The sequence below is a fragment of the Octopus sinensis genome, linkage group LG3 (genome assembly GCF_006345805.1).
Source record: "Octopus sinensis linkage group LG3, ASM634580v1, whole genome shotgun sequence".
NCBI lineage: Eukaryota > Metazoa > Mollusca > Cephalopoda > Octopoda > Octopodidae > Octopus > Octopus sinensis.
In genome coordinates, this window is record NC_042999.1 from 112,770,712 (window position 1) to 112,784,078 (window position 13,367).

The following is a 13,367-nucleotide window of genomic DNA, read 5'->3' on the forward strand; positions in this document are numbered from 1 at the left end:
TGAAACCAAAGGAATAAGTTACATCTTCATACACTTCCTCTTCATCAAAAACCAGTCATTGTAATTTATACCTTTTCCAAGCTGGCATGAGAGAGGTGAGTCTGCAGTACACCATATTGTCGTTCCTGTCAATTTTATGGTATTTTGGTTGTGAGGCCTAACATACTGAGGTCCAATCCCACCATTTCTTCCCTTGACTTCCTTTATCTTTAGCATTTATCAAGTCACCATTACATATTCATACTAACAGTCCCCTATCCTGCAATGCTTTTAATGCCCAGCTGTTCCTTCAACCAACTTGTTCCCTGCTTGTCAAGAAAAATGTTTCATACTCAAATCAATTCTCTGGCCATTGCAGATTTTCTGAATTGAATGCACCATCATATTTCTTACATATAAAAAAGGTAGTTTATATAAAACCACCTTTTTGTCTATATAAAACATATGTACCATGTTACCAACAAAAATAACTCCAAATGAACCTCTTTCACTTCAGTCCTACTCCAGCACAAAGTAAGTTACATATGTAACAAACCATCAGTTATATCTCAGTGAGCCATGTGGGTACTATATGTACAACATTTCACTGGTACTCCAACTGCTATCTTGCACAGCTGAAGTCTTGTTCTCTTGTTTATTTACCAGAAATCATTATACTTTTTTGAATATCCATTGCATGCATTGAGTACACATAAAGTTGCTCTCTACTCTCTTCTAATATATTGAGCAAGGCCATTTTTCAACTGGTACTAGGATTTTGTTCTCCTTATTTATGATTAGTACTCTGCTTTATCCCATGTTTGCCTAACAATGAACTACATTTGTGCTATGGTGAAACCATAGCTGGAACACTGAAACCTATACAAAATACAAGAAAGAATATATACCTACTTATTTAATGTGATCAAAAGTCTCTCCAAACTCAAGAAATTTTTGCTGTAAGTACATGGGCTCTGTCATGTCAATCAACCTCTCGTAAAAATTGCTGTGCTTTGTACCTAAATAAGAAATCCTTGTTTAGTCTAAAGAGATACAATAAAAATCCTCAACCTTTTGAGGACTTCATTAATTGGGATATAGTAACAGTTGGGGCATGGCTATTCATGTTTAGTTTGTACTTCAGGAGGTATTTGATGGTAAAAACACAAAGATAGTGGGGGAAATTCCAGAAGGGTACTATTTCAAAGAAGAAAAATCTAACAACATGCCTAATTCTGGGTCTGGTGAGATGTAGCTGGGGTAACTGGAGGAAGAGAGATTGTCAAGATTAATTTAGATAAGTTCAGAGGATTGCCTACTATAGTAGCTGCCAACTTTTTCAGAATATTTTAGACAGCAGTTATGATAAATCTGATTGAACACTTCTTTTTTTTACACATCATAACACTGAAGAAAAAAATTGCATATTAGTCATCAGATATTTTTGTCGGATTTTACATCTCATAATTAGTGATATGCATTAGACATGAATAAATATAATATTTATATAGGTGCTGATGTAGCTGTGTGGTTAAGAAATTTGTTTCATAGCCAGATGGTTCTGTGTTCAATTTCACTACATGGCACCTATGGCAAGTGTTTTCTGTATCAAAGCCTCAAGTTTTACTCATTCTTTGTGAGTAAAATTTAGTAAGCAGAAACTACAGAAGCCTTTCATGTGCATGTATGTTTGTAAATTTTTTGTGGAATTTACTTACACCTGAAAAAGAGATTGAGTTTACTTTGAATCAATAAAATGAGTACCAGACTAATACTGAAGTCAGTATAATAGATGGAAACCCTTGAAGATAGTACCCGAGTATAGCCACAGTTCAGTTACTCAAATCAGTGAAAAAGTATGTATTGATTATTATTGTAGATATATATATTGTTTGTTATTGCTGTAACATGGAATGCAATCTTTCTTTATATTTGCATACAATTTGAATTAAATGATGCAGTTGAGAAACAAAGATGACTTACTTGAACAGTCAAATTTAAAGGAAGAACAATTAACTGCAGCAATTAAAAATTTAGAAAAACTACTACTTGAGAAAGCTGAAGAAGTTTCACATTATCCATCTCAAAGTTTATGTGATGATAATCAACAGCAAGTTGTACTGGAGAAAGAGGTGTTAGAACTTCAAACTGAATGTGTAAGTATCCCTTTTTTTTTTATTTGAAAAATTGGCAACTAAAGAACCATTGAACATAATGTCATTCTTATGTAAAATATTACAATTGAATAATCAAACAAAAAGATTCATGCGAGGTCGTTGCCAGTACCGCCTGACTGGCCCCTTGCTGGTGGCACATAAAAGCACCCATTACACTCTCGGAGTGGTTGGCGTTAGGAAGGGCATCCAGCTGTAGAAACTCTGCCAGATCAAGATTGGAGCCTGGTGCAGCCATCTGGTTCGCCAGCCCTCAGCCAAATCGTTCAACCCATGCTAGCATGGAAAGTGGTCTTTAAACAATGATGATGATGATGAATAAAATCCAATAAGCCATTTTGGATTTGTTTATTTAGAAGCATTCAGAAGTTATTTAATCTTTTCATCATTGTAATACATCATGCTAATGAAAAGTCATTGATTATGGGACCAAGATTAAAAATAATTTATTAGTATCTTAAAATGAAACAGTAGAGAAGGTCAAGGCAATACAGTGTCAGATTAAATCTTAATGTGGTTATCACTTCTAAACCCATTATATCTTTCCTTTAAATATTTGTCTGCTACTACTGTTGAAAAAAAAAACATTCCAGGTATGAAAAAAAAAGCAAATAAATGTTAAAATAAGATCTGCTCGGAAGTGATGTTTAAATATAATGACTTATAACATATCTCTCTCTCTCTCTCTCTCTCTCTCTTTTACTCAATATTGCTTTACAGACAAATTTGAAAATTAAAATTACCAGCAGTCATGCTAACACAAATCGAGTGGAGGAGGAGTTGTTGAGGGTTAAAAGAAGACTTGATGAAAAACAGCTAGAATATGAAGAAGTAAGAAGTGAAATGAACTCCTATCAAAAAACTCTTGAGGTATGCTTTGTAAAGCCATTTACTTGATGTAAAGAATTAATTAAATTAGCTTCGTGAGTTTCATCATAAAATATCAACTTTATTTGAGTGAATAGTTTGGTGAATTGCACCCTTGAAATTGAAGAAGTCATTTATTTTTAACCCTGTAGCATTTAAACCAGCCTCATCTGGCCCAAATATTCTGTTTTATGTTCGAACTGGCCAAATCTGGCCTACCATGTCATTCTGAAAAATAAACAATCTCATCAACGACTTGTCAAAGATCCAAGATAATGCATGATTAATTCAAAACTGTGAATAAAATATGAATAACATTTGACAGAGTAATGTGAATGCTAAAGGGTTAAAGTTTAATGACTGATGATTTAATAAATCCAAATTACTCTTATAATATCTCATATGTTTTAGCGTTATATCATTATTGTAATATAATATTGCTATTTTCCATGAAATTAGCTATATAATATCTAATTTTATATTTCTCTTGATGTAGGTATCTCAAAGAGAAATCCTTGACTTAAAGGCTCAGTTGTATGCTGCTCAGGTTGAGAACATGAATCGGCAAGACAGAGGCAATTCTCTTTTCTCTGAGGTAACTACATTACAGCCTTATTAATTTATCTTAAAAATTGAGTGCAAACGATTAGCTTGTAAGAAGTGTTCAAGCACTGTATAAGGAAAAGCTGTTGCAAAAAATGTAAAGTCGTGTATGAATGAAATGTGAGTAATAGATGAACAGGGTATTCTAATGTGATCCACTGAATGTACTACAAGTTTCAACATTGGTGAATTAAGAGAGAATGATGATTATTGGTATTGCATATTAAAGGTTCAATATTAAATTGCACAGGTTAGTGGTTGAAAGTGCATTAAAGTGGAGATGAGTTGATGCAAGATTGAGACTTGTGTGAGAAAAAAAAAAACTTTTTCAGACTCTTTCAACCAGTTCAGCATAATAAAATGGTTATGATAATGATGTTAATGTTTGATATTGAGGAATTATATTTAAAACAGTCAAACTTTGTTGTATCAAATTTGTAATAAACTGGCTATTAATAGAATATTATAGGCTATACTTAAATGTCACCATCATATATGCTTTTGCAGCACGTTGATGACACCACGACAAAAGTCTTCCTGATTAACCATGAATTCTCCAATCAGATAAAATCATAGTGTTACTTCATTCTGGCTTTCATAGTATTTTCTTGGCAGAGATATTGGGATGGTTTGCCATTGCCTTCCACAGCTGGCTGGCTGTTAGCCCACAAGGAGCCCATCCACCCTTCAACAGGTCTTGTTTCTAGTCTTATCAGGTGTCCAGACATCCTCATCACAAGAGTTGTAAGCTACTCGAATTGGGGATCCAGTTCAGTTGCCGACCACTTGACCATAGAAGAGGTAATACTGGTTTACATGGTATCTCTGACATGACTCGTATAAATGGCTGTTATAAAAATTAATGTAATCTTTTTATATGGTGTATTAGATCCATAATCCCTTAAAGACTTAGTTATTATACTGTGTATTTAGGATGTCATCCAATACAACTCTGTTATAACCTTGGGAAGTGTTGAATTAAGTATTTACAAACTAACCAACAAGAGTGTCTCTACATACTGTGAAACAGTGAAATTTTTCTTAAACCACAATTTAAATTTTCAAAGTTACATAAGAAAAGGGAAGGACACATTAACTAAGGTATTCATGGATACATTGTCTGAAAATCAGATCGTGTAGTTATAGCTGAAACTCTTTGATTGTAGGTATTGTTGTTCAGAACTGACTTGGGGATAAACAGTACTCAAAGTATTTATAGTAGTGTGAATGTTGTATAATCAATGAGTACTTGTAATATTCACAACTAGGTCATTGAAATCTCTGCCATTAACATGTCACAAGTGGTCACAGGTTATGAATTATTAATTGGTAGTCCAACTGACCATCATCATTTAACATCCGTTTTCTATGCTGCCATGGTTTGGACGGTTTGACAGCTGCCAGCAAATCCATGCCATGTTCTACTGTCTGCTTTAGCATGGTTTCTATAGCTGAATGCCTTCCTAATGCCAACCACTCTACAGAGAATACTGGGTGCTTGCTACATGGCATCAGCAGCAGTAAAGTTGCCAAATAGCTTCAAACTGAGTAGGAAGTAGTGTTGAGGTGAGTGGCTTTGTACCAAGTGATGAAAGGTTAGGATATAAATAGAGTGACTGAACTAGCTATCTTGCAGTAAAGGAGACACATGGTTACGCCTTGGTAGGAAACAGACTGGAGATGATGATGATGATGTGATGGTTGGGTACACTCAAGTTACAGAGTGGTGTATATAAGTGAAGAGGACCTAAGAATTGGGTAAGGTGGGTGGGTGGGTGAGTAAGTTCGTGAGATTGCAAAAGGAGAGTAGGTGTTGGAGGGGGGAGAATATTGTGAGTGAACACAGAGGGAGGGGGTATTAGGTAGATATCTCATGGGAAAGAGATTGAACAGGGACACACTGTGGTGCAGGTAGGTTCGTGGGGGTACAAAAGGAGAATGGGAGATTGAGGGAATACAGTGAATGGTGAACTTAGGTGAGGAGATGTAGGAAGTGTTGGGAAGATGGGTTGTGTGGGAAAGATTTGTCAGGGACAGACTGTGCAGAATGACATACCTTTATGACCTTCATTTTACTTATCTGGACTGGTCTTCTCAAGCACAGGAAATCACCAATCATCTCCATCCTTTGTCATCTCTTCTGTAAGGCTCAACATATGAAGATCATTTTTCACCACTTCATCCCACATCTTTGTGGATCTTACTCTTCCACAGATTTCCTCCACATTTAGAGATCAGCGTTTCTTAATGCAGTTGTCTTCATTTGCATCACATGACCATACCAGTGCTGTCTTCTCTCTCAACACATTGGTCTTTGTTAAATTAACTCTGAGGTACTTTGATTCCAGGCCTTGTTTTCTTCTTTACTTCTATAGATTCATCTATAAGAACAAGATTCATCAGCATAGAGAAGCTCCCATGGGCAACCAGCTTTAAAATTATTTTATGGCCTGGAGGACTATAATAAGCAAAAACCTAAGAACTGAGCCTTGGTGATCTACCTGCTCATTAAACTTGTTAACACACTCATTACTGACTTTCACTTTAATAATAGCATCCCTGTACATGGCTTGGACTGCTTTCAGCATATCAACAAATACCAATTACAGCAGTTTATTTTTGGCTAAATGCTTCTGTTGTAGTTACCTTACTTGGAAGATAGCATCAGTAGTGTTTATCCTGGCACAAAACCAAACTGCATCTCATCTAGGTTGATTCTCTTCCTAATTAGTTGAGCTATGACCCTTTTTATAACTTTCCTAAACTGGTCCAGAAATTTGATACCTCTATAATTACTTCTTTACCTTTGAGCAGTTGACTATGATGCTGCTACTCCTTTCTGGATGAAATGATTAACTATACAGGTGACTAGGATGTATCCCACTCTGCCAGGTATTTAAAGCATCTGTGGTGATTCCTGATGGATCAGGAACTTCCCCTTCATATCATTAATTATCTATCATACAGTTGTCACCTTGGATAGCTGATCCCTCTGTTGGGTACATATTGGGAAGGCCTTCCTTTTCCCATGCATTCCCCACAGTGAACTGTCTTTCATAAGGACACTGCCTAGCCACTTTCTTTTCAGAGTCACTAAGTGCAAGTGTACCAACATTCATTCAAACACATCTCTCCAGCATCACAATTTTTTCTGACACACTGTTTTGCAATCCGAAACACCTCAATCCTCTAGTCCTTATACCACTGACAAACTTTTTCCTTTCTGCTTCTCCCCTAGCTAAATTTACCTGTCATGAAGCTTCTCTTCTAGCTACCTGGTATAGTTCTTTGCTCCCCCAGCTCTTCCAGTCCTTCCACACTTGTTTCCTTGCTCTTTGGCACTATCTATTTCACTGTTCTACCACCATGTTACACTAGATCTGGCTGGAACTTTACTCAAATCCCTCCAGGTGCTAAATGCCTTAAGCCTCTGAAGAAAGACTCCTGTTATATACCTTCATCAAATCAACATAATAGTTCGACTTTTTCCAGACCTTATTCAGAAAGGAGTTGAACTTAGTACTACCAGCTAATTACTTTTTTAACTTTTAGCATTACTACTCATTTTGGAGACTGTTCCTTCTAAGTTGTAAAACTAGGTTGATTGGGTCATTTGCAAGTTAAGTGTCTTGTTCATACACAGAGGATGTGCATTGATAACATTTGCGGCTTTTGTACAATATCCTATCCGCTAAGTTGCCTATTCGCTCAGATTATTTAATCTTATTAGATTAAATGAAAAGTCTTATTCTAATATGTCAAGTTGTAGTTATCTCCCTTGGAATAACAAATTGCAGCGAAAGTTTGACGTAGTTATTGATTCAGCAGGGGAAATATTTATTGCCCACATCATGTCAAAATTGATGAGGTCTCTAATCATTTACTACCTCTGATTATATTTATCTGGAACAAGCAAGAGTTTGAATTTTGTTTTTGTATGATTTTATAGATACAGTTTTGGGGTTATATATTTTACCTTTTATTCGTTCAGTCATTAGGCTGCAGCCATGCCAGGGCACCACCTAGAAATTTTAGTCGAAGGAATCAACTTCTTTTTTAAGTCTGGTACTTATTTTATCAGTCTCTTTTGCCAAACCGCTAAGTTATGGGGGAGCCCCAAAAAGACCAACACCAGTTGTCAAGCAGTCATGGGGGCTTAAACACAGACTCATATACTTATGAATGTGACAGGCTTCTTTCAGTTTGTCTACCAAATCCATTCACAAGGCTTTGGCTAGCCAAAAGTTGTAAGTGGAACGATGCCACACAGTGGGACTGAACCCAGAACCATGTGATTGGGAAGCAAATTTTACCACACGGCCATGCCTAATATATATTTATTAGTTATGGGGTTTTGAAAGGACAGTGAAATGGAGTTGGAGTATTGAATGAAGGTATAAATCGTTATAATGTAATGACTATTGTGGTTAGGGCTTAATAAAAACTCAGCCAGTTTAGAATTTCTAACTTAGAGGTTTCACTTGTTCAATCATCTGAACTGCCTGCTCAATGATTTTATGTACAAATAGCTGACTATTCCACAGACATAATCCTCAATTGGATTCAATGTGACACAGCTGGACTGAATTACAGGTAAAATACATCCAAAGACAGCCATACAGTTTCCGTCTACCCAATATCATTCACTAAGTTTGGGTTGAACAGTAGATATGGTAAGACACTTGCCTAAAATTTGCTGTAGTGATCTTGAAACTGGGACTTCATGATTGCAAAACAAAGTTGTTAACCATTTGGCCATGATGCCTGTATATTAGGAACTTTAATGATGATTTAAGGTTGCATTGAACAGATCCATGACTATTAATAGTTGGGATCAACTTTTTTTTTTTTTTGCTTATGAAATCTTTTTAGTCTGAGTTGGGAAAGCAATTCTTATAATTTTTACAGGTCCTTCTAGATTGAAAGATAAACACGGCTGGAGTTCTTAACCCTTTAGTATCAGAATTATAGGTGATTTTCTTTTTCTCTCTTTTTTTTTTAAATACCCACTGTTCTAACAATAGTGTTGGTAAAATCTACTCAGCAATACAAGCAGTTGTTTAGCTTGCAAAATGGATATCTTGAAATAAGGTAATAGTGACAGTCCCATATTGTTGCCCAAGATAAATTGTCATAAACATTTATTGACTTCGTGAACGAGATTTTTTTTTTTCTAAATTAAAGTACTAAATCTTGTAAAATGGTTCAACAAGCTAAATGTGAGATTCTTAAAACTTATGTCCATAACATAATGTGAGATTCTTAAGACTTGAGTCCATAACAGTTAATCTAAGAGCTATTACAAATGTATCCTAGACTACACTTAGGCAAAAATTGTCCACCCTTGTGATTTTATCTTTAAAATGTGACATTGTTGCAGATTTTACTGTCACTACCAAAGAATTTTTTTTTATTTTTGCTTATAAGCTTCTGTTTTATTTTTTTTATTTCAAAGTGAATAAAGAATGCAATTTATTTTCTTACTAGGTGGAAGATCGCCGAATTTCTGTTGAAAAAACATTAATGGCTCTACAAGAAAATTACCAAGTCTTGAAAGAGAAACATAATTTGGAAAAGCAACAAAATTATAAACTCAAAGTATGGAATAATATTTTCATATTTTATGTTTAAGCAGAGCAGAATGTTTACCTGTTCTTTAACAACAGTGTAGGACAAACACCTTTCTTTGTATTTAAAACATTCCCAATATACTATAACTGTTCGATTGGGCATTCTGAATGTTTTCAGTACCATCTAGCAACTCATTGAAACTTACAAATTAAGTATAAAAATTACTTTTTAAAAAGTAAACAATTTGTATGTTTTACACATAGTCAGTCCTAATGCATTTCATATTTATATTAACTATTTTTGGAGTGTTGGTTTTCATAATTTCCTCGTTCTTACCAACAGATGCAAAATATGTCGTATCAAATGGACTCCAGCAAAGAAAATGAAACTGGACTGGAGTATCTCGATTACAAGTTATCACAATCACAGTATGAGATTAAACAGTTGCAAGAAAAAATTAAACACATGGAAAAGCATGAGGTAAGTTTAAGGCTAAAGATTTCTTGAATCTATTCATGGAAACTTTCTTATACCATAGTCATCTTCATTTAACGTCCCTTTTTCCATGCTGGTATGGGTTAGATAATTCGGCATGAACAAACTAGGCAGAGGGCTGTGCCTGGTTGTAATGTCTGCTTTGGCATGGTTTCTGCAGCTTGATACCACCTACTTCACAGTGTACTTAGTGCTTTTTACATGACACCAACACTGAAAATATATAAGTAGGCATTATTTAAATTAAATATTTGAGATCATGGAGCATTAAAATTTTGTATTTCTAATATCTACTTAAGTTAGATAAACTAGATGACACGTTTTAATTTATGACCAAGTTCTTAGTATTATTATGTTCATCTTCGAGGATTTAAGCTGGCAGATGCCAGGCTGATTAGTTAAAATATGACAATTCACTTTACCTCATAAGAGGTTTAAAGTCTCTCAGTTCACTTAATTGCAAATATGTTGCATAGTTAGGTAGAACTCACTGCTGTAAGCAGTAGGGTTCAATTTTTTTTTTTTTTTTTTTTATAGCTTAAGGACAAATGAGTAATGTTCAGTCTTTGCAACAACTGCAACTCATCAAGTACAGTCCATCTGATGAACTTCTATACAATTTCCACTATATGACTTGGGTTGACTTGAATTGTGATAGAAGGTTACTTACCCAAAGTACCACTTCAGACTAGTAACCGTGTGATTACTCAAGTACTTGACCATTCAGCCATGCTTGCACCCACCAGTGCCACATGCTGAAGAGTTTTATTAATATTTATTAATTAGCTTTTTAGTTCACTTGAAATTATAGCTAGATAAAGAGTCTCCACCAGATGTATTACATGAAAATTTTGTCATTAATGGCATTCTTAGATTCTTCAGAGTACCTGACTGCTTCAATAATTTACACGCATTTAAGAAATTAACAATGGAAATCATCATAATGAAGAAAATTATACTTTATCCAGTAATTCGGTTTTAATAAAACTGAATAATGAAATGAAATATTGACAAACAGCTTTCAAGCAATCCTGAGTGAGGGTATTTGAAGTTAACTATGACACCTTATTGCTATGCAAATTTTTAATGAGTTGTCTTTCATGTATTGATGAATATCTTGTAAATGTACTGTTATTTCTATGTTTTGGGAAACATCTGGATGTTTATCTTTACTTTTTAGTCACAACAGATTGACCAACTGACAGATATTCAAAAGACATTTGGAACCAATGAAAATCAAGGCTTAATCGACTTTTTGAAGCTTTTAAATGATAAAAAACAGTAAGTTGTCTTATGTCTATGCTTCCATTGTTGTATGCAATAAACAGGTCTGCTAAACTGCTGTTCTAATTTCCATGGTCATTGTATTTGTTAATTATAAACATAGAACAATTTCTGCCAATCCTCAATCTAGTTTTTATAATCATGTATTTTATATACATGTTTACATGAATACTAAAATTATGTAATTTAATCGCATTATTTATGTTGTTAGGCACAACTTGTATCTGCAAATATCTCTTACAGGAATGACTTACAGGTTACTCAAGAAAAACTAAACAATCTACAAATGCAGTATTTCCAAGAATCAGATAAAGTCGTTGACTATATCAAGAAATTACGCCTGGCTGAAGAGCAGATAAAGGCTTTACGTTACAGAAACATGAAGTTGAAGTTACAAACTGATGAACTTATCTCAAAATATAAACCAGGTATTTGAATTTTGTATTTTGTTGGTGGGAGGGTGCTATCTCAATTTATACAGTGCAAAGCTTTATAAGTCATGAAATGCTCCATGCCCTAGAGTAATATAGTATTACACTATGCTTATTGTTTCGATTTACCTTTTCCATTTTTTTTACCAATTTTATCTCTAACGTTATAATTATTATTATTCATTGAATTTAATTTCAAAATACTTTTCTTTAACCAGTGCCAAACCTATAAAAGTTGGAAGAGGTTTCCTTTTCCTGCTTTGACAGATACAACTGCTTGTTGTATATATAACCAGTTTGGCAATAGCCATGACTCTATTGTATTGATTCAGTTACAAAGACCTTTTCAAACTCTTGTAAATTTTAGAATTAATTTTAAGGTATGATTTCCTTTTCATTAACAGATGAAATTGGTAATGTTAGAAATGACCGGAAAACTAGAACTGAAAAGATCCCATTAAGTTCTTCAGAGAATTTTCCTGAAAAATTGAAATCTCAAAAAGAACCTAGCAAACCGGAACAAAAGCTCCCTGCTCAAAACCACTCGATGACCCACCGAAGAAAATTAGAGCTTGCTCGTTATGGTCTTATCAATCCACTTGATGTACTTGATGGGTCTCCAAAAGCAAAGAAAACAGTCAGCATGTCTCATGATGTAGAAATAATTGACCAGAATGTAAATAAGGAACAGAAACTTGCCTCAACACCCTCAGCTGTTTCCCAACAAACAAAGAGGAAATCTAAAGGCAAACTTATTCCTCGCAAAATTATTGAAGTAAAAGCTCCACCTGATACTAATGGAGTGGAATGTGCACAGCAATAGAATAATGTAATATATAATGAAACATTTCTTTGAAGAAATTGTATATTAAAAACTATATTCACGATTTTAATTTTTGGTTTGCCAATAATAAAAAGTTACACTGTGTCAAAACGGAGCATAACCATTTTGTCTGATAAAAAGATGTTGCCAATCACTTCGAATTGTTGATAACTATTATTGATTTGGTATCATTATGAAGTTGCACAAGTGCTTTTTGTAAATTAAATGTAGGTTTATAAAATCGATTTTACATAATAAATTTAAATTACCAGGAATGTTGCTTGCTTGTTTGTTTGTTTGTTGAAGACAGGTTCAAGAGATGCAGTTGATATTCATATCATAAATGGGTGAGATTAGAATGGTTAATGCTTGATTTAGTCCACGATAATGTATTTGACAATTTTAATGTGAAGTACTAATATTTTTAATAGATTTAGATGGTGGAAACAAATACATCATGTTACTAGCTAGCATCAGGTAAAATTTTATTAGGACATACCACCTTGTAATCATAGCATTTAAACAATTGTCTCTGGAGGAGGGACAATAAGGCTGCTATTTCTCAATGGTTTAGAGGCCAACAATCAGGTTTAGGGTGGTAAAGCAAAGACCATAGATTACATTTGTCTATGGTGTGTAAAGTATCATTCAATTTAATCCATTTGAATTCAATTTTTGTCTTGCCTATATTTGTTTTAAGATACAATTTTTGTCTGAACTCAATAAAATTTTCATAAAATTGGTGCTTGCAAGACATTTAAAATTTTATAGATAAACCATCTTAGGTAGATTGGTATCAAAAGGATAAGCATGACATCTTGTAATTAACATGCATGTAAAAAGATTTTTGTGCAAACTAGCCATCAGGATTATACAGGGTGTTAAGTGTTTGGACAAAGAAAAGCTGAATTTGGCTCCACATGATTTAGTATTTTAAAATCTACAAAAGGGTCTGACTGAATTGCAAATGCAGAGTATACTTCAAAGGTGGTTGGGTGGGTGTAAATATGAAATGATCATGTTTTCCTAAAATTATAAAGAATGTCAAGTTCATATTCATAACCTGGGATCATCCCTAATTATGGATTAAATGACACATTGTCTACCATAACCAGCTTAGAACAATGCATATTTTACATT

The 13,367-nt window shown here is 34.2% G+C and overlaps 1 protein-coding gene across 4 annotated transcripts in view; it reads left to right on the forward strand.

Annotated features, from left to right (window-relative positions):
• LOC115209364 (protein Spindly) overlaps positions 1 to 12,502 on the forward strand; it is a 28,297-nt gene extending 15,795 nt beyond the window's left edge. For all 4 annotated transcript variants that reach the window (XM_029777738.2, XM_036501231.1, XM_036501233.1 and 1 more), the window contains 8 exons: positions 1,941 to 2,135; positions 2,874 to 3,023; positions 3,517 to 3,615; positions 9,111 to 9,221; positions 9,537 to 9,674; positions 10,870 to 10,970; positions 11,217 to 11,401; positions 11,809 to 12,502. In XM_029777738.2, the coding sequence (XP_029633598.1) occupies positions 1,941 to 2,135; positions 2,874 to 3,023; positions 3,517 to 3,615; positions 9,111 to 9,221; positions 9,537 to 9,674; positions 10,870 to 10,970; positions 11,217 to 11,401; positions 11,809 to 12,227 (1,398 nt within the window). In that variant the 3' untranslated portion in view covers positions 12,228 to 12,502. The remainder of the gene's footprint in view (positions 1 to 1,940; positions 2,136 to 2,873; positions 3,024 to 3,516; positions 3,616 to 9,110; positions 9,222 to 9,536; positions 9,675 to 10,869; positions 10,971 to 11,216; positions 11,402 to 11,808) is intronic.
• Positions 12,503 to 13,367: the final 865 nt, after the last annotated feature.